The 26,739-nt window shown below is 31.7% G+C and overlaps 2 protein-coding genes across 5 annotated transcripts in view; one reads left to right on the top strand and one right to left on the bottom strand.

Annotated features, from left to right (window-relative positions):
• LOC148607436 (phosphorylase b kinase gamma catalytic chain, skeletal muscle/heart isoform-like) overlaps positions 1-8,587 on the top strand; it is a 47,802-nt gene extending 39,215 nt beyond the window's left edge. For all 3 annotated transcript variants that reach the window (XM_088544354.1, XM_088544355.1, XM_088544353.1), the window contains 6 exons: positions 531-603; positions 1,403-1,493; positions 1,777-2,021; positions 2,302-2,382; positions 3,718-3,759; positions 5,044-8,587. In XM_088544354.1, coding sequence (XP_088400480.1) covers positions 531-603; positions 1,403-1,493; positions 1,777-2,021; positions 2,302-2,382; positions 3,718-3,759; positions 5,044-5,310 — 799 coding nt within the window. In that variant the 3' untranslated portion in view covers positions 5,311-8,587. The remainder of the gene's footprint in view (positions 1-530; positions 604-1,402; positions 1,494-1,776; positions 2,022-2,301; positions 2,383-3,717; positions 3,760-5,043) is intronic.
• Positions 8,588-11,014: 2,427 nt separating this feature from the next.
• LOC148607435 (leucine-zipper-like transcriptional regulator 1) overlaps positions 11,015-26,739 on the bottom strand; it is a 27,544-nt gene continuing 11,819 nt past the window's right edge. For both annotated transcript variants that reach the window (XM_088544341.1, XM_088544342.1), the window contains exons 13-22: positions 26,537-26,623; positions 26,108-26,231; positions 23,693-23,757; positions 22,476-22,592; positions 21,357-21,525; positions 19,341-19,519; positions 18,133-18,282; positions 16,063-16,116; positions 14,738-14,818; positions 11,015-13,682 (exon numbers count right to left, since the gene is read on the bottom strand). In XM_088544341.1, the coding sequence (XP_088400467.1) occupies positions 13,551-13,682; positions 14,738-14,818; positions 16,063-16,116; positions 18,133-18,282; positions 19,341-19,519; positions 21,357-21,525; positions 22,476-22,592; positions 23,693-23,757; positions 26,108-26,231; positions 26,537-26,623 (1,158 nt within the window). In that variant the 3' untranslated portion in view covers positions 11,015-13,550. The remainder of the gene's footprint in view (positions 13,683-14,737; positions 14,819-16,062; positions 16,117-18,132; positions 18,283-19,340; positions 19,520-21,356; positions 21,526-22,475; positions 22,593-23,692; positions 23,758-26,107; positions 26,232-26,536; positions 26,624-26,739) is intronic.

The following is a 26,739-nucleotide window of genomic DNA, read 5'->3' as shown; positions in this document are numbered from 1 at the left end:
ACACACAGTCAGAATTTTGCCAATTTTGTTTTTTTGTGGATCTTATAAAATAAGGTCTGACTTTACTATGTTTAGTTGAGAAATCTTCAATTATTGAAAATTACACTGCCACTAACCCATAAATGGACTTTAAGCACTAAAGTATTGTCTAAAATCTGCAAGAATTTAATGTCTGCATAAGCAATCAAAATTTTTTACTTGATTCAGAGATTTTTTCCCTGTAACCTAGTCCCACTCTAAAATTCCAAAAATCAGAGTTGGACTTAAATTTGTTGAATTTTATTCAGAAGAAAAGGAATACCAAATTTGCTGAAAATTATTTCTTTCAACGAAGTTTAAATAGATGATTTCTTCATTTCTGGGCAAAATTTGATATTACCAGTCACCAATGCTGTTTATGTGTGAATAAAAATGTTTTTTTTTTCTAATGGGATGTAATGCATTTAATGGTTGTTCATGAATGTGAACTGCCATTTCCCAAATTTTTGGAATAACTTTCACAATGATTCATTATATCTTTCTTTATACAGAATAGTAATGAAACAGTTATTGGAAGCTGTTGCTTTTATACATGAGAAAAATATAGTGCACAGAGATTTAAAGGTAGGTTATGCTATTATATTAAGACCAATGGGTGGCTTTGGGCTGATATTTCCATCCTGGTCGGGTTGTTGTCTCTTTGACATATTCACCATACCTATTCTTGTTACTGTAAAAGTATTAATTTTAGCTATTTTCGTGCCGAAGATAAAAGCGTGAAAAATAGTACCCGTGAAATTGTTTTTAAACACGCTATAAGGCTTATCATTTCTTGAATTCATGAAAATTTGTACCCACGAATATGTTCAATCGGCAGAATCCTGAAAATTAGCAACTGCGAAAATTATTAGGTTTACAGTACATTAAAGGCATAAAAATATGGTAATTAAATGCGTGTTCCATTTGCTGGTATTCAGGTCAAATGCTTAATGTTATATTTACAATTCTCCTCTAATGAATAGTTAGGAATCAATAAAAAGAAAGCAGTGTGTACAAGTTTTATTCATAGAATTTTAAGGACATTGCTGTTGCCAGTTTTAAATGTTTATTTCTTTGGATGCAGAAGTTCATTTTTATTGAATTGTAATGAACACAGTTACTTACTTACATATCCTTCTTGTCTTGGATGGGACATAAGGCTTCAAAATGAGTTGCTACCATTTCATGTTTTTTTGTCACCAATTGCACTTAACCCCATGAGTAGCCCATCTTATATTCTGAGGTTACAGTTCTTCCACAGTAGACAGCAAAAAAAAAAAAAATTGTTTACTTTATTCTGTTATAAGTTTGGAAACTGTGAAACTTTTTACTGAAATAATTTATACCCTTGCGTTTTTCACGATTTTATGTTTCTTATTTTCAGCCAGAGAACATATTATTAGATGACAATTTAAATATAAAGTTATCAGATTTTGGTTTCGCTACTGTACTCAACCAAGGGGAAGAACTCACAGGTGAGTAATATTATTACAAGATAATCGGGACGAGTCAAAGTTAAAATTAGACCACAAGACTAGTTCTATAAAAAAAACCAGGAACTTTAGATTTGATATTATAGAAAAACTCATTTTTGTTTGTGAATACATAAAGTTTGTAAGGCCTTCGTTATGAAAATGTACTAGAGATAATCTGAAAAGAAGTCAAGAATGTTATATACCCTCTCATTGCCTGTTATGAAAATCTCTTTCTTACTTTCATTCTTAGCCGGTTTAGCAATTAGTTAATTTCTATTTTTAGAGCTATGTGGGACTCCAGGGTATCTAGCACCAGAGGTATTAGCTGTTTCTATGTACGAGGATGTAGCAGGGTACAGACATGAAGTAGATATGTGGGCTATAGGTGTTATCATGTTCACACTTCTCTGTGGTGCGCCACCATTCTGGCATCGAAAACAGATGCAGATGTTACGAATGATTATGCAGGCTAATTATTCATTTGGTACACCAGAATGGGATGATATATCTCAGCCTCCTAAAGATCTGGTAAGTGGATTAATCAATAATTTTTATACTTCTGCTCGGGTCTGTATATCAAGTGTTAATCATGTCCGTCTGTCTGTCTGTCCATTTGTCTATTATGCTGTTTGTTTCTTAAGGATAACTGTAACCACACAATCAATTTATTTTCCATATTTAAACACAATGCATGGATAATAAAAATACTGTTCAATTCCAATTCTGGTGTATATTTTTTTTTCCAATCGAGGATTCATGTGTTCGTGATGGTGTTTTTCTCAGCTGACATTTAATATTTTGTTGACAGATTTCAAAACTACTAGTGATAGATCCCAAACAGAGATTGACTGCCAAAGAAGCCTTGTCACATCCGTTCTTTAAAAGAGAGGTTTGTATATTTACATTATATTGACGTGAAAATGTAATTATTGACTTTTATGTGACCACGAAAATTAATGTATTTTACACATACATGTACATTAAATTTACATATTACAGTACATTTACATTAATTGGTACCACAATTTAGCAATTATTGACCAACATGAAAACTTTTTTTCCCAATAACTGTAAATTTTAAATTTTTCATAATTATCATATCCTCTTTGTGTTATGCAACACATAAGGTGTCCATCAGAATCCTTCATCCAGCTATGTCCCTTGCCTTTCTTCCCATTTTAAATATTTAGATAGAAAGAATCCCATGTTTTGGTATATGTGTATTGCAAATAATAATACACCTTTTCTCCGAACTTACAAGTTCTTTTCACAAAAAAAAATTCCAATTGGTGAGGATGTTTAAATTCAATACAAGTTATGGTAAATGGATTAATTGCACTATGTTAAAGTACATGTATAATACATGTAATATCAAAGTTAACATGGTGTAATTTTGAACTACATGTATAAATATATGCCTACAAGTTAAATAGACTCCATGTAAAAAAAGTAATAAAATTTGGGTAATTAAATTCAAGATATTACAAAAAAGGAAATTCTTCAAAGAGAAAATAAAAATCGTGGTTGAATTGTTCAACAGAATTATTTAAGTAGACTATTGTAAAGTAAAGTACTTTATAATAAAAATCTGATTAAATATCATTGATAAGTCACAGATAAGTTATGCAATATTACACAGATTTAAGAAGTATGTTACTATATAGGTGAAATAATTTGATGATTAATTCTGATGATCACCTGTTTGGTAACAGGTATGAAAATGACAGGTGGACTACAGGTACATGTACGTCCACTTCCTTTGATGCAAAATGGAAAAGGAGGAGGTAAATTTTTTGGCCATTAAAAAAAAAAATTCTCAGGGTCTCATTTTAAAAAAAAAAAGTTTTTTATATTTGACATTTAATACTTCATGTTTTCTCAGTTTTGCACAAAACTTGGGATTCTTAAAATTTAAAAATAGAATGTTTGTGCATGTAAATGAAAATATCTGGCATCCAGAGATTTTAGAATTTTAATTGGCCAGATGTTTGGATTTTATAGCCTGCAATGCAACAACCTTTTTTTTTTTTAAAAAGAAAAAAGGCCTCTGTTGATATTTCACAAGGTAAGATATTCTGGTTGAATGGCTTTGCCAGTTCCTCTGAAGAATTGCTTTATTATTGTTAACCTTTTAGCTTTTCAGTTCTTAGTGCATTCTTTAGGCCATAGGATCCAAAAGATTAAAAGAGTGAAAAAACTCATGACATCAATTCTTTTTTTACAGCTTAAACCAGAGAAGGTATTTTATCCAAGAAAAGTTTTTAGAGTAAGTATTATCATATTTGTTTCCCATTACATTAGTATACCCAATCAGTTTTCATAAAAAAAATATTTTATACAAATAAGTAACCAATATTTTTGTATCTTCTAAATTACAATTTATATATTGTGAAAGTACTATTGTTCATGGGGTACCAATTTTCATGATTTTCGTTGATAGGCCAAACCACATAATTTGATTTCCAACGAAAAGGGGAATCCCATTGATATGTATACTAAAACTTCAAAACCAAGAATTCAAGGGTCCACAAACTTGTGTGTCTTCCCTAATTCATGAAAATTGGTATCCACGTATTAAAGTACTTTCACAATATCAATAGATACAACTGTTTTGTTGTTTATTGAAACACAAAATGTAGTAAAGTTATTTTGCTATGAACACAATTAAAAGTGTGATTGAACCTATTGCTTAGCAGTATCAATGATGCAAATATTTGGCCAATTTCCACTGGTTCAAATTTAGATTTTTACCATTACAATTCTTTGTTTAACATATACCTTAACCCTTCCATATTAGGGGGGGGGGAGACTCCCACATAATCAATCAAAAATCCAGAATCTCCCCTAAAAATGTAAGATTTGTTGAGGTTTTTGGGTCAAAATAATATGATTTGAAAATTACTAAATAATTGAATTTTTACATACAAAATTTGTTTGTACATAAAAATCTCTAACGCGAGACGGAAATGATTAGTTGGGGGAGGGGTGTCTCTCACCTGGACTATTCTAAAGGTTAACAGGTAAATGTTTAACTGTACATAAACATCGATTTTTGCCAATTCCCACTTCCCTATTGTTCCTTGTTAAATCCTCCCTGTAGTGGTATGGCATAATAGGGTTTGTAAGTCTCGTTCTTGGTTCAGTTCCCCTTCCAGAATTTCCAACGTAGAACATATTGAAATCTGAAGACCAATCTGCATTGTTTACTTCTGGGAAATAGAATCACAGTGCAAAATCTTCTACTTTATGCTTTTCTAAACATTTATATCCTGTAGAACTAGATATTTGTCATTTTTACCAGTATTTCTTACACAAAAAGATATTTTCCTTTTAACATTGAACTCAATGCTATGTTAATGACGAATCTCCATGCATTTGAATAGTAGACAAGGACCCATTCTCATGAAATCACAGAGTCACTTGACGAGACTTACATATCCTATTTATTACTTTTCACTTTACTATGACCAATCTTCCTCTGTACAATCTGGATCACTTATGTGTTTTGTACAATCTGGATCACTTTTGTGTTTTATTTCTTTATTTCCAGTCTGCAGTACTATGTATAAACTTTTTCCATAGACTACGATTCTACTACAACAATCCACCACCAATTTCTAGAGACGTTGTCAAGACGAACCCTTATAGTGTTAAAATATTCCGTAAACATATAGATGCTTGTGCTTTTAAAATGTACGGACACTGGGTCAAACGTGGAGACAATCAGAATCGTGCAGCATTATTCGAACATACGCCAAGGGACGATTGGAAGAATATTAGCGTAACATCGAAACAAGCATTACTAGGACAGTCGTAGCGATAGTGTTATATTAGTTGGATGTCTATAGTTCATACTCATATTTTTCTGAAGTTTAAGCTTTAAACTCAACCTTGGTTTCTAATTTCGAGTTAATTGTTGGTTACACCACAGTTAACATAACATTTATTACAATGTAATAATTTCGGATGTTTTTGCAGTGGATTAAGTTTGTGAAAATAATCCTTATTCGTATAGGATGAAACATCTCATTTTCTTTTTCGAAGCCAGGAAAAGTTAACACTACTGAATATGTTCATTTTATAGAATGTGCAAAAAAGTTGAAAACAGTAAAATCTTGGTTTCTTTCAAAAACCAGGGAAAACAGAAGCTATTGACTACATTCATATAGAGTTTTGAAAAAAAGTTGAAAAAGAGAAACTTTTTGGTTTCCCTAAAATCTTTTTATAAAAATATGGATAGTTCTAACCATAACATTTTCAAAACCATGGAAATTATTACTTTGGAATATGTTCATTTTATAGAATATGGATAAAAAAGTTGAAAAAAGAAATTGTTTGTTTTTTTTAAGTGTCTAGTTATACAAAATTTATAAAATTTGCTACAACAGAAAAATAACAACAGAGAAATTGATTTGGTTTTGTTAATATTCTATTATGAATGAAAAGGTCTATTTTTCTTAGTTAGTGACAGTGAAGCCTGTGTTTTCTGGTACTGTACATGCAATGTGTCTTTATTCAGATTTGGATATTGACAAAATTTTACTTAGATATTCTAGTCTTGAAGTCATATTGGGGTTAGAAATGTATCCAAATTTGTTCTTGATTCAATGATAACATTGTACTTTTCTCAGTTAAGACTTGTTCATTGAATTACTGTTATTACATGTAGTCCCAGTTTTGAATCATTGTATTGACTATATTTATAGTGCTACATACTGAAGTTATTAAACTGTTAAGTATAGGGTACATTATACAGTTTAAAATGCAGTGAAACCTTCTAAACAGAACCATGAATACACAGAAAACCTGTCTAAACAGAACCATGAATACACAGAAAACCTGTCTAAACTGAACCATGAATGCACAGAAAACCTGTCTAAACTGAACCATGAATACACATTAACCTGTCTAAACTGAACCATGAATACACATTAACCTGTATAAAACATAAATTTATTGAAGTCTCATTATTGGCATGTTTAATCAAACATTATTTTTTCTGTTTTAAAATGGAATTCTGTTTTTTTGTTCATTATTTTACCATTATGACTCTTGTATTTAAAGTGTATTCAACAATTTTTATTGTAGATTTCTGATTTTGTCAGCTGGAAAAGCTTTGTCTGTTAAATATGCGTTTTAAAATTATGTAAATTGAACACCTGTCTAAACTGATACATTATACAGTCCAAGGTTTGGTTTAGGGAGGTTTCACTGTACTAAGCACAGGAAGTGCTCAATGCTTTATCATTATTTATCAAGGCTTTGTTATTTCACATGTTCAAAGGGTATTTGCTAATATTTTTCTTTTTTTTTAAGGAGGTAGACCTAGGATAAGGGACATAACTCTTGAAATCAGTGGTATGTTTTTATTATATACAATTACTTAGATGCTTACTTGAGCTTGGTGTCATATGCTGAATACAAACATTCCAATGATTTGTAAGAGTTGTGTCCCTTACCCTAGGTCTATCTCCTTAATGAGTGAGCACAAATTTTGATGTGAAAAAGTTGAGTTTTGTCTAATGTTACAAGCTGTATTTATAATTTTTAGCAAAGTTATCAATAATTTGAACTTTTCTTTAGTCTCATCCAATTTTGCATTGAATTGCAAAAAAAATTTTTCCTTTTTATTATGTTTTGTGAAGTTAAACCCAATGCTTTCTGTTTAATGAAAGTGATATGGGGAAAATAGCCTAAATGTTAAGTAAGGACATTTGAAAGACACTCTTTAGGGAGGTGTACATTTTATAGTACAATGTGTAGGTATTGTTTCATTTAACTTAAGTTTGTATTACAAGTTTAAGGTTTCGTTCTTGTATAATTGCAATTTTTTTATGTCATTTAAATGTTGTTGGAGAATTTTCAGTGAAAGGCCATATCAAAATATGATTTCTAGATTGACATTGCAAGCTACTATAAGTTTAGAGAGGGATTCTGTAATATATATGTTTCCTTTTATTACAAATCTTTGGAGTGCTATAAATAAAAAAAATTGAAAAAAATTCTCAATTAAACTTTAGAACTCCATGACAATATTCACAAGGATTTATTCTAAAGGGTAGTGGGGATGTAGTGCTTAGAAACAATAAATAAAAATGATATGGCCTTAACTATATAAAATGCTCAAGATGCGTACCGGTGGTAGAAAATTGTAAGATGTTTAGATCAATTAAACTTGTTATGATAACCATGAATGTTCTTGAGGGGAAGAGTTCTTAAATGCATCATTTAATATAATTTCATAGTTTCTTAATTGCTTTGTGTAACCCTTCCAACTGGACTTCCATTACATCAGATCTTAATTTACTGGTTAGTTTTAAAATTAAGGACTTATTTTTCATTTGTCTCCCTTTACTTTTTCTGTTGTAGGTCATAGTTCAACTAGGGGTGGGAAAAAAATATTTTTTTCTGTTATTACTCCTCTATAGCAATTGGGTAAAGACGATTTTCACGCCATTTACGTAGAAACTGGTTGAAACTGGTTTAGGATTTTATACTAGACAAAGAAAATATTACAAGACTAGTAATTGTACTGTTGAAATATTTTTCCGAACATAAAAATATCTGAAATGCTTCTATAATGCTGCGTTATTTGATGAAATATTTGTAATAATCAACGAAGTTTCTGCTTTCTTTGATTCCATTACAATACCTCCTATCTTATCCCTGTTTACCTTGTATAAATGATGTACTTTTCCAGAAAAGAAGGAAGTATGAAAGTTGTCTATTCAAAACTGTTTCTGGTAAGGCCATGGTAAAAAAATCTTATATCATCATCAACATTTTGATAAATGATATAATTCTTTTAAATTTTGGGCTGATTATGGTAGTCCTTACCAGGTATGAAACATCTTATTGTCCCATTTGATACCTCTACATGTTTTGTAGATAGACTATTTATTTATTTTCACAGGAAGTATATTCTGTGTTTTTTTTGTGTGAAAGTTATGGTTATATGTTTTACATGTATGTTAGTGCTAAGATTTTTTCAGATGTTGTGATTTTTGTTTGAAAGGATGTATTGACTGATTTGTTGTGAATGGAATCCATTTTAAATGCTATTGTTAGTAATAAAAAATGAAGATAAGTTTTAATGATTTTGTCTTTTTTAAACTCCTATTTAACAAGTTAGGGATCGATATTGATTCCTGTATCAGTTAGTCACACTTTAGGTTTCTGGAAGTTTATTAAACTCAGCGTGTTAGAAAATGAAATATGGGTCTAGTTTGATGACAGCATATATTGCTCTTTCTATGCAGGAGTTATAGCCCTTTCATACTTAAAACATGAGTGCTGGTAAATCTTTGATCACCAAAATAACTTTTTTAATAAATACAGGTAAAATTTGACATTTCACAGTTTTTCAACAAAAGAACCTTCATTACATTTTCGATTCAGTAGTTATGGCCCTTTGGTACTTAAAGAATAAAAAATATAATGTAGGGGCTTTTGTGATTACCAGATTAAGTTTTTGTATTCGACTTCAAAGGATTGATATCAAACAGTGTTAGAAACTTCAAAATCAGTTTTCCAGTAAACAATACAAAAAAAGCAGATTCTCAATAGGAGAACACTGTATTTTTAACAAGAAATAAAAATGATGACCTCTATTTTTTTTACATAGGTACCCCTGTAAAATCTGATCAGTTCTCTTCTTGAATAAAAGTGCAGCTACTCAAGACTACCATATGTACTAGTTTGAGTCCATACTGAAACATGCAAGACTAATTACTTGCTGGTAGTATTCTTGATCAGAATTTTAATATAGAACATATTTTTCATTCATGGTTACTTTGTAATGATAACAGTCTTTTTACACACACATTCATAGCAATTCTGATGACAAATAGAAACAAATGTCGCAACAAAAAGAATGCCAAGTGTTATCATGTGGGAGGCAATAGATAACATGCCTCAATATTGAGAGAGAACATTTACCAATTAGAACAGCCTAGAAAGAGTTCTTCTAACAAAAACATAAATTCCTGACAGTATGCACAACTGCATGTGGTAATATTAGATTCCACAAAGTTTCATAACTATTCTGCAAGCTACTTAGAAAATATTGTGGACTGATGGATGGACAGACAGACAGACAGGATTAAACCTATAAACTCCCAAAATTTTTCAATAATGAATTGATGATTGATTTTTATTGACCTACAAACTTTGTAAGGGCCTTTCATATGTAATATGCCATTAACACATGTTCCAATACTGAGAAGGAACTTTTAATAGATTAACAACCTAGAATAAGTTCTGATTACAAGATGAATCGAGACAAAATTCTCTGGTTGATTCTACTGACTCATATACTTTGCAAGAAGTAAACATATGTTTACTTATATCGTGTAAAATGTAGGAGTAGTTGTATCTTTGTGAAACCATTTAAGATATCATTACAACATTCCAACAGTAGTTTAATTTAATGGTTTACTGAACAAGAGAAATGTGATGGCGCAGTGACTGTGCTGAATATAAAGTGATGTCTTATTTGTTATAACTCTGCTCTAAAGGACAGGGTTACATAGATCTACATCTGTCTATCTTACTGTCTGTGTGAAATTAATATTAAAGTAATTTTCTTAGGAAATATAAAATACAGCTTCTTGATACTTGGTAGTTACCATGACTGGGGTGTCTTCATACCATGTTAACTAATACGTAGCCTTTACCTTGCGAACTTCTTGTTCAAGCATTCAGTGCACTTTTTACTTGACAGGCCTTTTGTTGGAGGAGGGGTATGCTCACTTTGCTTTTGGTCACCAATAACTTGTATTTTATCTATCATGATTAGGAACTGAACACCTGCTTACAAGATAAATTTCATGTAAATGAAATGAAATTCATACACAAGTCAGATAAAGCAATCTTCAATACAGAAATAATGTAACTCCTTTGTCCTTATGTTCAGTCAAGCTAGGTGTTACAATGATTGTGCACAAATGGAAATTGAATTGCATATTTTATTCAATAAAGTTTAAGGATGGCATTTGAAGTTAAATTGAAATTAAAAAGGAAATTTTCCTTTATCTATGTTGTATAATTTGTGGAAAAGTTAAGGAGGCATTAGACTTGTATATCAAATAAAAACCTTTGCCAAATTCAGCATGATACGACTGCAGCCAGTTGAACTTTGTTCACTTGGGGCATGTGTGGACACAATATTAGCTTATGACAGATTTAACATAGGGACTTACAGTTTATTATGGACACAACAACTCAACTGAATAACAACAAAGACAACAACAATAATGACTTCATAACATAATTCAACCATTTTTTTGCAGTCATATAAAAGTGTAACAGACAGGAGTAGGTTTATCCTTCTTTGCAAGTATCTAAAATAGTCTGGTTTCAAGCACATCTACATATGATACACAACATTTATAAAGAGTTGCATTGAAGAAGATTTGCTACAAAAGTCTCCAAGGATATGGATAAAAATTCTGACAGACAGGGTAATATCTTTGAACATTATAAACTTTAGACCCAAGGTATACTTAAAATGAACCATCACATTTTATACAAATCTTTTATTACTCATGAACAATACATGCAGGGATTATATCCCTTGAAAGACTAATGTCATATATAATTATACATTGTGGCACTAAACTGATATCAAATATCTGTAATCAACAACAAACGGTATTCTCATTTTTTCAGCATACAGAGTTATCTCCCACTTGCAAGAGTTGTCTTTCTTTAACACAGGTATTGAACAAATAGAGCATTTTTTTCTTGAAAATCAGCCTAGTAAATATGTTAAGTCAAAATAACCATATTAATATCATGAAACATGTCACATACAAAGAGGACTTTTCTTTCAATCCAGGACAGTCAAGAATCAAGATATGCTAATAACATCGTTCGGCAAAACTGTTAAATAAACAAAACAAGAACGACCAACAGACAAAAACTGCTGAACCAATGTGCTGTAAGCATTGGAGTTTTTTTTAGCCTTATGAGAATTGTAGCATGAGTAGAATTACAAAAATTACATGATGTAAAATTAAACTGTAATCATAACTTTGCATTTTCCACACCCTTCAGAGTTATTTTGTTTCTAATATGTATAAACTGAATGCCAATCATTACTACTCATTCCAGAGATTTGTAGATCAATAGGTATCAAACTTTACACACATTTTACAATTTCTTTCATTTCAACAAATTTTCAAACCTGTCAAAAAATCAATTTGCAATTACAAAAAACTCAAGAGTATTTACTCCCACACTGTGATTATACTCATGAAAAACCAATTTCAGCTTAAGAAAATAATTTTCTTTATGTTCATCAGATTTTCCACAAAAAGGACAGTTTTAATCAATTTAAATTTTCTTGTTAATTTCACTTGTTTAAAATCATTGCTCTTCACTTCCTGCTTATAAATAATAAAATACTGGTGGAAGGATGAAGAAATCAATTTGTAAGTGTGTTAAATGGAACATGCTTCACATAATTAATTAAATAACACATTCTGAAAAAACTGGATTTCTTAAATGCAATTTTATTACTTAACATCATACAAGGTCAAGTAAAAGTCCTTTAAATCTTAATTTGAATTCAAAACTAGATCTTAATTTTATTTGCAGCAATGATAGAATATCATTTAGCTGAATAATTGCCTGAAACATATTTGCCGATTTTGAAAGAGGTATTAAACTCTATAAAAGGAATAACAATTGGACTATATTTTGTGTAGTGTTCAGAAATAGAAGGGAAGTTTTTCATGATGATTTGATGACATAAGGTAGGATTAAATACCTATAAAGGAGAAATAACACTGCACATGGGAGATAAATCATGTAAACTGAAAGTAAGATATAGGTCAACAATGGTTTATAAATAACAAATCTTCAATAAAGGGATGTATCACTAAACTAGTATATTTAACATTTCAAACATAACTCCATATAAGAGTCAGGATTTAGAACTTTTACATAGGAAATACTACCAGTATCTTTTATCGCTCTTTCCCAGTTTTTCAATACTTGCATCTTTGATCAATTTTTGACTGGTTACATAAAAGTTTGTGTGATTGGTTTCAATGGTTCTCAATCACTTAACACATAGAAACTGATATGGTTTTGAAAGGTTTAACAATATATTTAAACATGTAGGAAAAAGAATCAAAAAATTGGTAGGAAGTAGACTTAGGGTAAGGGACACAACTCTTACACATCATTGGAACGTTTGTATTCACCATTTTACATCAGTCTCATGTAAGCATCAAAGTAACTTGGACTGATTTCATTCTGTTTCAAATGAAAGCCTGATAGGCTTTAATGAAATTGAATATGATACAAACATATCAATGATTTCAGGAGTTATGTCCCTTACCCTAGGTCTACTTAAACTTGATGAAACGTGCCAATAGATCATAGTTAATTCAGTCTACACCTCTATAATTCGTTCCTTAAAAGTTCAGTAACTTTTAAATCTTAACTGACACAAAGTGAACAGAGACCTCATATAAGAGTGTGACTTAAGTCCAACCAAGTACCAATACTTTTATTTACTTAAAATCCTTCCAATGAAAGGTTCCTAACTTATACCTGACATAACTTTGTAAGACAGTTGATATATTTATGCAAAAAGTTACTTAATGACTAAATATCTTCAACCCTACAAGCTGTAAATGTAAGTTCATAGAAACCTCCAAAATGGGGGTGTTGTCATTCTACAATTATATATCTAAAGTTATAACATATAAACATTATACCTAACGAAAACTTTTTGACAATAATTACTTTAAAATTTTGGCAATTTACCATATAATCTGTCACAAAGTTAAAGCTCTACTAGAAAATTGTCGACAAAGTTTATAATACCTCTTCATAAAAGTATCATAATAAGCCCATATAACAAAGCATGCAATAAAAAGTGATCATACTACCCATACTACCCATACTACCCATGCAAATAACATTATACTTCTTCAAAACAAAATGAAAACAGTTTCATTTGTCTTCTTAAATGCCCATATTTCTCTTCTTGTGAACTAAGTTAGATAAAATAAAAAAATAAAAACATTTTTTACTATATTTCTCCTATATATCACTGATGTTTGATAAAGACCAGTCTTTTGATAGAGTTGCTTCCCCTTCATCATCAGCTTTGGCTTTGATTATTTCTAATAATAATTCTTTGTTCAGTCTCCGTAGCTCTGGTAGATGTGCAACCTGCCAAATAGAAAATACCAGTTATCATGAAATTTCATACTTGGAGTTAAATTGGGAAGAAATATTTTCTGTCAAACAAAATGTCTTTCAGGGATTTTTCTTGTTTTTGTTGTCAGTAAATATACACAGCCAAATGTGCCACATATGGTAATCAGGGCTTTTTCTACCTTTTTTTTCAAATAAGGTCCCTGCCCTTGAGATTGGGAATATTTTTATCAATTGGGGAAAAACCAATAAGTAAAATAATTTACTATAATGAGATATAACAATGCAGATTTTTACTTTGGATACCTATTATTTACAACTGATGGAAGATAAAGGTAAAAGAAGTTCCAAAATAATTATTATAAATCGGCTACCATAAAAAGTTGTAAATTGAAGAATAGATGCGTTTCTTTCCCCGATCTTAAAATTGCTTTTGAGAAACTGTGAGAATAACAATTTGCCGACTCATCAATAAAATATGACTTTCATTCTACCGACAGACAAACTAATTGACAACTTTCATATTACTTGCTTCTGTTGGGAAATTCATGATAAATTTTAGGAAAAAAGACACTTTTTGTCATAGGGAATAGGGCTGATATTCGGCAATAAATTGATGGCAAATAAAGCCCTGGTAATCATATGGTAATCAGTTCATATGATAATAATATAATTATCATATGGTTCTCATATTTAAATTTTGGCTTTGAAACATATGATAATCATGTGATAATCATATGTAAACTGAAACATATGATAATCATATGTAAACTGAAACATATGATAATCATATCATGCCTGTTTCATACGATTAACATATGTTGCAAACCATATGATGCTCATATCTGACACTTTTGGCTGTGCTTGTTTGAATGAAAAGAGCATTGAAATTTTCTAACCTGCCTTAATATTTGATTGATAATAATTTATTCTTGGCACAAAGAAACACTAATAATTTTTATAAGTGCAAAAATTGATACATGCAAATACATGTATTTTGACTGGATAGAATCCACAAATATATATGACAGCAAAAACTTTCTATATATATGTATACAGTAAGTACTTACATTGTGAAAATTGTGAACCATCAGCCTAAGAGCATGTTTCTTCATGTCCAGGGCCTGTATTTTGTCGGCTGCCTCTAAAATCTACAATTCACAAAGACATGATTGTATGAAACAAATATCAAAAATGATAGTTATAAAAAAAGCATTTTAAACAACAAAAATAATTAAACTATATTTTTAGAGGCATTAAAAAAACAAAAATAACCCATAAACCCCCTTTCCATACACAAGTGCTTCGAAAAATTTCAGAGTAAGCAAATTCTCTGTACTTTTTTAAATCAAAAATAAATGCTGCATTTTGTTTTGCATGACAACATACTATGAAAGAACTATATTTTGTGGGGTTCCAATTTTTGTGGTACCAAATGAAAAAGGAGATTTCCTTTATGAATTTACTGGAAACCTTAAAACCACGAATTCAAGAATCCACAAACTTGTGTTTCTTCCTTAATCCACGAAAATTGGTATCCACTAATTAACGTACTGATACATCATTTTCCCAGCTTGGATCTTACCTATACTACATTATGTACTGATATATTATCTGCCCAGCTTGGACCTTACTGGTACTACATTATGTACTGATACATTATCTGCCCAGCTTGAATCTTACCTGTACTACATCATGTACCAATACATTATCTTCCAAGCTTGGATCTTACCTGCACAACATTATGTACTGATACATTATCTTCCCAGCTTGGATCTTACCTGTACCACATCTTGTAACAATACATTATCTTCCCAGCTTGGACCTTACCTGTACTACATCATGTACTGATATATTATTTTCCCAGCTTGGACCTTATCGGTTCTACATTATGTACCGATACATTATCTTCCCAGTTGGACCTTACCTGTACTACATTATTTTCCCAGCTTGGATCTTACCTGTACTACAACATGTACAGATATAACAGTATTATTTTCCCAACTTAGACCTTATGGGTTCTACATTATGTACTGATACATTATCTTCCCAGCTTGGACCTTACCTGTACTACATTATTTTCCCAGTTTGGATTTTACCTGAACTGCATCATGTAACGATATATTATCTTCTCAGCTTGGATCTTACCTGTACTAAATTATGAACTGATACATTATCTGCCCAGCTTGGATCTTACCTGTACTACATTATATACTGATACATTATCTGCCCAGCTTGGATCTTACCTGTACTACATCATGTACCGATATATTATCTTTCCAGCTTGGACCTTACCTGTACTACATCATGTACAGATACATTATCTTTCCAGCTTGGATCTTACCCGTACTACATCATGTCCCGATATATATTATCTTTCCAACTGGGATCTTACCTGTACTACATTATGTACTGATACATTCTTCTCTAAGTTGTGTTTACAGTAAGCCTATAACAACAATATACTATCATTGTAAAAATCATGACTTTAAAAATTATAGGCAATTTATGTATCTTATAAATGTAGAATAATTGAATTTTTGAAGTAACAAATTTTCTGATTTATGAAACTTTTTGTCTATCATCTCATAAACATAATTTTATTGTGAAAACTACAGTCGAACCTTGATGTGTTGAACTCGGATTAATCGAAATCTCGGATAACCTGAACTGATTACAAAGTCCTAACAAAACTCCCTTTACTCCAATACAATTTTACCTCAGATGACTCGAACTCGGCTGAATCAAAACCTCGGATAACTCAAGGTAATCAATCAGTACCCTCGATAAGACTTCGAGGTTAATAAACCCTGATGTCTTGAAGTCAACTAATTAGTTGGAAAACTGATTGCTTTATTACAAACCATGATCGAAGTGTGTTTTAACATTAATTAGCGTGGCTTTTAAAATTAATTTGTTGACACTCTTTATGGTTTGATTTGTTTATTTAACTAATTTAAAATTGCACGTTGTTAAAAGAAACAAATTGTATTAATAACAAGTTGGAATTTACACTAACAGTGATATTGGATATTTTGATATTTTGATAAAAAAATTATAAAAAACCAGATGAATTGTAATGGTATCTGACTATTAAATGTGACATCAAACAGACGATAGTAAGGATATTTCAATGATTACATTTGTTTCGCTAGTAAATTTGAAATTTTATCATAATTATGTAGAGCACATGGTTTGACGATACTCCTAATTGTGAATCAAACAAAGCAGCATATAATGAACTATAACGTTTTCGGTGTAGAAAAAATAAAAAGGAAATTTAACTTAAACACTTGGTGCTGTTCAGTATTTCAAACATGATATACAACATACCAAACAAACTATCTTCCGATCTGAAACGCAAGACTTTACGAAGTACCATGTAAAGTGAAGTACATGTACATGTACAAGCACAACTAATGATGTAAATATAGAAACAATCATTGGCCAAACTACTAGTATTTCTGGTTTATCCTCGACCTCAGATTACTCGAACGTTTTTGCATGGTCCCTTCGACATAACGAAGTTCGTCTGTGTAGGGTTTCATAATAAGTGAAAGTCGAATACCACAAAATACCAACTCAAGTTATCTAATTTCAACATCGTAACAAATGAGCATCGACAAGTTTGTTATGATGTTGAAATTAAATAATGCCAGTTGATATTATTCATGTGTTATGAAATCTTTTTCTATATATTCGTTTTAGATATTTGGCTGTGACATTAATTTTAGCAATCGTTCATCTATGACATCACCAGTTGTTATGGGAGAACAACGTAAGAAACATCACATGGTTGCTTTCAACCAATCAGATTTTGTAGAAAATGATACACAACCACACAGCAACCTAATCACAATGGCACATTTTTCATATCATCCCATGATGTGATAGTGCAAAATACCTAGTAGTACAAGAAGTAGATGAAATGACCAAATCAAAGAGAACAGTATTTGCCATCTATATTTCAGACAAGCCTCTACCATTAATCTGAAAAGAATTTTATATAGGATACACTGGCTTGGAAGCACAATTTCTGCAAGCCTGCCACTATTTTTTACCAGCAATGGCGGGTGACCTGGTCCCAATTTCAAAGACTGAGAGTATCTTAGTTTACTTGTTAAGTTGATTTTAATATTAAGTTTCAATGAATTATTGTAATATTTTTTCATTCTATCTGAAATAACCTCAGTGCTGTGATGCAAACTTGCATGCAGATTATTTAGCATGTACCTCATGACTGGAGTTATGTCTTCATATGCAAAAAATATATTACAGTCATTACATTTGTGCATAATGAAATAATTTTTAGACCATTTCAGAGGGTATTTTATTGTAATTATCAAGAAAAGATGAAAAAGAATTAAAAAAAAAAAAAAATGACATAAACTGTACTTTAAATATACCATAATATTGTCTCAATAAACTATTATACACATTATTATCCATACAATATTGTTCTTACCTGTAGTCTGTTATTAGTAAAGCCGTAGAAATGAGGAGCTGGGAAGAGATACAGGGAATCCTCAGGTGGCATCGTGGTTTCTCCATAGTATATAAATCTCAGTAGACTGTCAAAAGCTTGTCTGGAGGGAATCATCTCTCCTATAGCTATCTAATGAAGTATCAAAGAGCAAACAGATTATTTGCAAATGATACAAATATTAAAGACCAAATACATATAAGAAAACTATGTTACGTAAATAAAAACATTAGACATATAAAAAGAATAAAATAACAGCAGTGCTCTAAGTACCCAACCTTGACTTTTGACCTTTGGCTTACTGACCTCCCTACGCTGATTCCTTCATCCTTTAAAATTTCATTGAAACAAAGGTCATGTCCAGAAACTATACCACACACAGTCAAAAGGATGGAAAGCCAAATTTTTGGTGAAAGCAAAGGATAAAAAGTTTAGTCAGATGTAGTTTTTTTTTTTCAACTATCACTTCTTCAATATAGTATATATACAAGACAATGTCCCTGAAATGAGGACTCATTATAAAATCTGCTTTTCATATCTACTGGAATCAGTTTAAACCTGGTCAGCCAAAATTACAGATTTTTTTAATTCCTATTTCCTTTACAAACAGACTACCAAACTAAGGACATGTGAGGCCTTTCAAAGTCAGATTCTCGATTCTCAGGCCATTTTCCCATAAAAACCAAAAAGGATGACAGGAATTTATTTTTATGACCCTTCTTATTGCCCCAAAAAGTCATGTGGGTACCTTTAAGGGAGACACCTTTTTATATTTGATTTCATTGAGAAGAGATGAAATTGGGTAATGAAGCACCATACAAAGAGACAAGGGAAAGGCTAAGAATCAAGAATTTTTTGTGTTGGCCCTAAGGAGGTAGACCTAGGCTAAGGGACGTAACTCTTGAAATCAGGGATATGTCTGTATCATATTCAATTTCACCAAAGCCTATCAAGCTTTCACTTCAAACGGAATGAAATCAAAGTTAATTTGATGCTTACATGAAATTGATGTAAAATGCTGAATACAAATGTTCCAATGATTTGTAAGAGTTGTGTCCCTTACCCTAGGTCTACCTCCTTAAATGTTTTAAGAAATTATGGAAAGCAAATTAGCATAACAATGTAATAGCAATATACTGGTTTCAATGTTCTTTTGAATTTATCAACAACAGAAGTATACTATGACTTACAGTGACTGTGTTATTGTCTGGCATGGACCATCTAAACAAAGCCTCGAAATAGCTACACCGGGCTGCCAGAATGGCCTTGTGGGCTGGGATCTGTACACTGTCTAACTCTAGCACCACATCACAGAAATCTGTCCCAGATGACCTCAGAAAAGTCTCAAGGTCCCTCTCTAAAGATCTGGCTGTAAAAAGAAGACATACTGGTCAGTAATCTGTGAAAATATTGACTTTATAAAAGAACAGCATTCCAATGTCTCTTGCGAAAAAAAAAGGGCGGAAAACTTTAAATTCACTGAAATTTTCTAAGTCCAACGGCCATAACTTCCATAAAAATCAATCAATCATAACCAAAGTTGAAATTAATCTGTAACTTCTCATTGTTAGACTACATACAAAAGATAAAATCAATTGGTAAAAGCATTACAAAAAAAAAAGTGTGGAAAACTGTAAATTCACTGAAATTTTTTAACTCCAAGGGTCATAACTTCCATGAAAATTATTCAACCATAACCATAGTCCAACTTAATCTGCAACTCTTCATAATAAGGCCACATACCAAAAACAAACTTATTTTGCAAAAGCATTACAAAAACAGTGCGGAAAACGCGGATGGATGGACACATGAATGGCATGATGGACGCCCAGCATTTTCATGTCACCCCGTGACACACTGCAGTGGACAAAAAATGGCTTAGTGACCATCTGAAGTCAGCAACAAAAAGCGAATTTATAAATTTCAATATAACTTTTCATATGAAATTAGCATAACAATAGACCAGCAAATCTTCAAATATTCAAGTCTTCTGATGAATATGCACATAGGAACATTCCCATTCAAGCATTTGTGAATGCCAATTGCATTGTGCAAAAAACTGTGGTTAAACACTAAGGTAGAATTGAGCCTAGTCCTAAGAACAGGGATTGCCCAGAGACTTTACTTCCTTACTTGAGCCTGCAATAGTTCAGGTAGTACCTCTACTAACAGAGAGGTAATAATGTAGTACAATTATCTAAACCATGAGTACTTTTTCTTCAGTTACAGGGACTCAAAGATGTACCCATAATTTCAATCTAATTAAAGATAAACCTATCAATTGTTCCATTTAGTCACTGCATGTAGGATCTAACAAAACTCCATTCTACTTTCTGATCAGATGACCTTTCTGATCAGCCAATCAGATCTCAACCATCATGATTTTGAAAGCATTATTCAAAGGGAAAAACTTGAGGATTCTGTAAAGGTCATTATGCAATGACTGAATAGAAAAATTGATAGGTATAATTTTAATAAGATTGCCATCACTTGTAGAGGTTCTGGTCGCTCCCTTACAGAAGGAGGTATATCTACAGTACAGGAACTCATAGACTTACCAATTACTTGGTCTTGTAGTGGTTCTGGCAGCTCCCTTAGAGAAGGAGGTATATCTATAGTACAGGAACTCATAGACTTACCAATTACTTGGTCTTGTAGTGGTTCTGGTCTCTCCCTTACAGAAGGAGGTATATCTATAGTACAGGAACTCATAGACTTACCAATTACTTGGTCTTGTAGTGGTTCTGGCAGCTCCCTTAGAGACAGAGGTATATCTATAGTACAGGAACTCATAGACTTACCAATTACTTGGTCTTGTAGTGGTTCTGGCAGCTCCCTTAGAGAAGGAGGTATATCTATAGTACAGGAACTCATAGACTTACCAATTACTTGGTCTTGTAGTGGTTCTGGCAGCTCCCTTACAGAAGGAGGTATATCTATAGTACAGAAACTCATAGACTTACCAATTACTTGGTCTTGTAGTGGTTCTGGCAGCTCCCTTAGAGACAGAGGTATATCTATAGTACAGGAACTCATAGACTTACCAATTACTTGGTCTTGTAGTGGTTCTGGCAGCTCCCTTACAGAAGGAGGTATATCTATAGTACAGAAACTCATAGACTTACCAATTACTTGGTCTTGTAGTGGTTCTGGCAGCTCCCTTACAGAAGGAGGTATATCTATAGTACAGGAACTCATAGACTTACCTATTACTTGGTCTTGAAGTGGTTCTGGTAGCACCCTGATGGTTGGAGGTGATGACAATTTTCTTCTGATAATCTCAACCATTAGTGGTTTATCAAGAGATTCAAACTCCTTGCTATTAACAATCAGGTTACAATTACTCTCTTTCACTATAAACTTCAGGCAGTATTCCTAAATTAATGGGTTAACATACTTAAAGAAAGATGTGGGGTAAATATCATTTTAAAAGTCAACAAACCCAGTAGTTAAAATTCTGATGATTGATATACACCCAAAAAAATCATACCATAGGACTCAAACTAAACACAAGCTCTTCTTCACCCTTTACAAAAAGTCAAATTGTAAAAAATGATCACCCAATAGACACTTAACATATCCATGCTATACAAGAAAAACCTAAATTTGTCCTTTTAATACATATCTTAATTGAGTCCATACTGGGTTAAGCTGAATTGTGTGAAACAAAATACATATACTGTAAGTTCAGAAATAGTTGTGTGAATGAATCATTGTTATTTTCTGATTTTAGTAAAAAAAAATCAACTTTAAATTCATCAATTTGAGAACAAAATCAATCCAGCATTTATAATTTTTGTTTTATTTTTGTGATTTTAAGTCATCCCACAGCCAAAAGTGTCACACATGAGAATCATATGGTTTGAAACATATGACAATCATATTATTATATACATGAGTTGAATTCAATTTCTCTTCAATTTATTATTTTCTGGAAACGACATTTTCCCGTCTTCCATTTTGTTAATTAGTTTTGGAAGTAGTTTTTGTGTCGTCTGTTGCAAGTACATGTGCTTTTCATTTCTGTCATTTGACAATTAAAGAATATAGATCTAAACATATACTTCATACCTCTCATTCCCCAAACAACCAATGTTAAAATTGTGGAGAATTCACAGATGGTAAAAATATGTTATGAGTGTCATATGATAATCATATGTTTTTTCACAAACATATGATTTTCATATGTTCCCAAACCAAAATTAACATATGAAAATCACACATTTGGCTGTATATTTGCAATAATTTCTGATTACTATATCTCAAGCTTTACTACGCTCTAAATATTTTCTCCTGTCCCTAACCTAAATTTCATAGTAACAGACCTTGACTGAGTCCAGACTAAGATTAGCAGCATTGTGAAGAGCTACCAAGACATTTTTATGGTTGATACAGGACTCCAAATACTGAATACACAGCTGTTCTAAACGCCCCATTTCAAACTGAAAATTTAGAATATAAGAAGAACTTAAAAAGTATGTGTATAATTCATTAAATATGTTTCCATATCTGAATGTAATGCCAATAGTTGCACAAGTACTGGCTACTGAATTCCAAACTCATCAAATCAACATCTAAAAACAAGAAAGTTACTAATGAGATAAACCGTTTTTTAAATGCTGAACAAGGGATACTTAAATTTGCTGAAATAAGAGACTGAGGAAGCGTTTTTTTTTTTATCATCTGAGAATAGTAATTAAGCTCAATTCAGTCTGAAGATTTTACTAAGGAAAGGCATGTTACATTTTGTGTAGAAGTGTATTTAAAAGAATACTTCTAATTTTTGAACAGTTTATACAATGTAACCTGGTTTGGGGCATTTTGATGCAAAGTGGTCTATAGAAACCAGGTTATTTTGTATAAACTTTTGAAAATTAGAAATATTTCTTAATAAATTAATTTGAGATAAACACTGTTATCTGATTGATAAAAATAATTTTATTATATCTCAATGGATAAAAAAAATATTGACACGCCCTTATTCAGTTAAATTCAGAGCTACTTTTCTCAAGTTTAAAAATAAAAACATGTTTTCAAATTAAATCATAAGAATTGGCAATGATAAAAATTTTGTTTTTTGAAAAATAACATAAATTTTCCATGTGCATATTTTGTTTATTGCACTTCACGCAATAAACAATATGCACATGGAAAATTTTTGTTATTTTTCAATAGACAAAATTTTTATAATATCCAAATCTTAATAATTCAATTTAATGGATTCCTGTCCAATATTAAGATTTGATTCTTATTCAAAACATTATTTTGTCTGATATTTTCTAGGTTTTCGTGTGTGGGTAAAACCATGAAATTTGATTCCCAATGAATAGTATATTCCCATTGATGTGTGTACTTAAAACTTCAAAACCATGAATTCAAGAATCCATGAACCTGTGTTTCTTCCCTGATCCACGAAAATTGGTATCCACGAATTAAAGTACCATACAAAGTGACACAAAAATAACCTGGTTTACTCAAAGAGAACCAGCCAATTAAGTAGCTTGTTACAAATCAAATTTTAAATTGTATAAGGATATCGTACCTTCATAGAAAGTCTATACACATCCATCATTAATAATATTACTTCATTACTTGTGTGTTCTTGTCCTGAAAAAAAAAGAAAAACTATAAGGCCTGTTTATCACAGGAGCCCCCACCTCATTTGTTAGTAGTGATTTTTTTTTAGTAAGTCAAATGCGTCTGTAAGACACTAATGATGCCCCCGCTCCCTAGATTTGCCAAATTAAAAACATGTTTATTTTTATATGAAGACATGGTTTGAAGATTCAGAAATCTTTCCAAGACTCATGGTCTGGGGATCAATTTGGGGATCAGAAATTCCTAAATATATGAATATCTACATATTGTATCCTGGCCACATAGTGTCATGAAATTCTGTGTCAGACTAGTTGCGATGAAAAAAAGAGGACCGATGGACGTATTAATGGACACATAAAAATGGTAATACCCCCTATAACAAATCCTATCTTTGTTGCTTGGGATATATTTCTGACAAAAATGACAAAGTCGAAATATCACCCAGTTCCATAATATTTCATGAAAATCAAGATCCTATGACCTTGCACACCATCATCATGTGTATAAACATCCTGCAAAAAATATATTAGATGAAGAGATAGCCATACAAGCCATATAGCCCTATTTCTGATGAAAATGACTAAGTCTAACTTCATCAATTTCTGTAATATTTAAAAAAAAAAATCAAGATCCAATGACCTTGCACACAATCATTATGTGTAGAAACATCCTGCAAAACATATTTAAGATGCAGTTCAAAAACTACGGAAAGAGATAGCCATACAAGCTGAATAGCCCTATTTTTGCCGAAATTAAGTAAGTTTAACTTTCACCAATTTCTGTAATATTTCAAAAAAATCAAATCCTTTGACCCTGCACACATTCATCATGTGTAGAAATATCCAGTAAAATATTTCAGATGTAGTTCAAAAAGTGTATGAGGAGATAGCTGGACAAGACATGATCCATATATTTCTGAGTAAAATGACTAAGTGTAACTATCACCAATTTCCGTATTATTTCAAAAAAATCAAATCCTTTGACCCTGCACACCTTCATCATGTGTAGAAATATCCAGTAAAATATTTCAGATGTAGTTCAAAAAGTGTATGAGGAGATAGCTGGACAAGACATGATCCATATATTTCTGAGTAAAATGACTAAGTGTAACTATCACCAATTTCCGAATTATTTCAAAAAAATCAAATCCTTTGACCCTGCACACCTTCATCATGTGTAGAAATATCCAGTAAAATATTTCAGATGTAGTTCAAAAACTGTATGAGGAGATAGCCAGACAAGCCATGATCCATATATTTCTGAGTAAAATGACTAAGTGTAACTATCACCAATTTCCGTAATATTTCATGAAAATCAAATTCCTTTGGCCCTGCACATATTCATTATGTGTATAAACATCCTGTAAAATATTTTAGATGTAGTTCAAAAACTGTACGAGGAGATAGCCGGACAAGCCATGATCATGTGTACTCCAGACGGACGGATGGACGTTCGGTGAGATGGACAGACTGACAGACGGATGGACAGGAGTAAATTAATAAACCCCACCGACAGTTTGTCGTGGGGGCATAAAAATGAGAAAAAATACAAATGCTGTCAATAGTATATTGAATTATATACGGTATTTTTCATATCACAACTCAAATCAATCCAAGCCACTCAATTTTTTAGAGCTTGCATGAAGGATTGTATAGTTGAGGGTTGATATGAAATATAATATGAAAAAATGTTATATTCTTTTTATCATATGTATGCACAATTATACTAATATCAGTTTTGTTTGTGACTTTGCAAAAGGATTATGTGATACAAAGGATATTATGAGACTGTAATAATATGAAAAACAAAAAAAAACAGGTTTCCAACCCAAACATATTTAATACACTGAGGGATGGTGCTACATTCATTTGTACTCAAATAACATTTGACTGTTCAAAATGTACTGCTTTGTACATATAGTTATACACTGTATATCATTGATGTCCTGACCAACAGGGATGTGAGAGAATTCCTATAGCATCAAATGTTCAAATAACTTCCTGACTGCATCCACAGTTTTCAAAATATGTCACTTCCTACAGAAACATTCATGTTTCAAAGCTGCTAATGTCACATGACATTGTTTTACTGTGTCATGTGACTATTTCTGTCTTGCTATTGATTTACCTTGTAGGGAAGATATAATCAGTGTAAATATAGAACAGTAGCATCTTCAATGCCACAGGATCAGCTAAGGTGAAATCGTGAAAACTAATGTTTTGTGACATAGCTTTACTGTATCATATTACCTTCCTATGTAGGCAGTATTCGATCAGTGTGAATATAAGCCATGACCATCTTCAATGCCAAGGGTCAGTGGTAACCATGGAAACTATGTTACGTTACTATATCATGTTACCTTCCTGTGTAGGGAGTATTCGATCAGTGTAAATGTAAGCCAGGACCATCTTCAATGCCACAGGGTCAGCCTCTGGAAGGTTGATTGTAACCAACTGTGTTGCATGGCCATCATGGATATCTCTCTAAAATGAAAATAAATAAGTTAAAGACATATCAAAGATAGAGAGGCTTATGAACTGATATGATAACAAAAATGAACAAGAGCAGTATAAACTAAAGTATCCCTTCACCATATAAAAATTTTACCTTATGACCATCAGTTTTAACACATGATCTTGACATTTTTAAAGGTTATGAGGTTGAGATTTTACAAGGAATGTTAATTTTGATTAAAATCAAGTTTCCAAAGTTTTTACAACTAGGTTACAAATTGAAGGTTGGATTGAAGCAGTGTTAGCCATCCCCACACCCCCAAAAAATATAGTACCTGCTCCATAGCATTCCTAATCTTCTCCTCCAGCCAGGATGATCTGGCAGCTACTAGGGATATATGTGCCTTTATTTCTACATTATCCTAAAATGATAAAAAATGCAACTCTAGTTAAGGTCATACTATACAGTTAGCATTCAAACCTAGTCTAATTTTGTAAAAAAAAATTAAAATGTAAATTAAAATTTGATAGAAATAGT

This window comes from Perna viridis, chromosome 9 (assembly GCF_037379345.1).
Source record: "Perna viridis isolate PV_CMFRI_1.1 ecotype Kerala chromosome 9, ASM3737934v1, whole genome shotgun sequence".
Taxonomy (NCBI): domain Eukaryota; kingdom Metazoa; phylum Mollusca; class Bivalvia; order Mytilida; family Mytilidae; genus Perna; species Perna viridis.
Note: the sequence above shows the minus strand (reverse complement) of the source record. Positions and strands in the feature narration are given on the sequence as shown.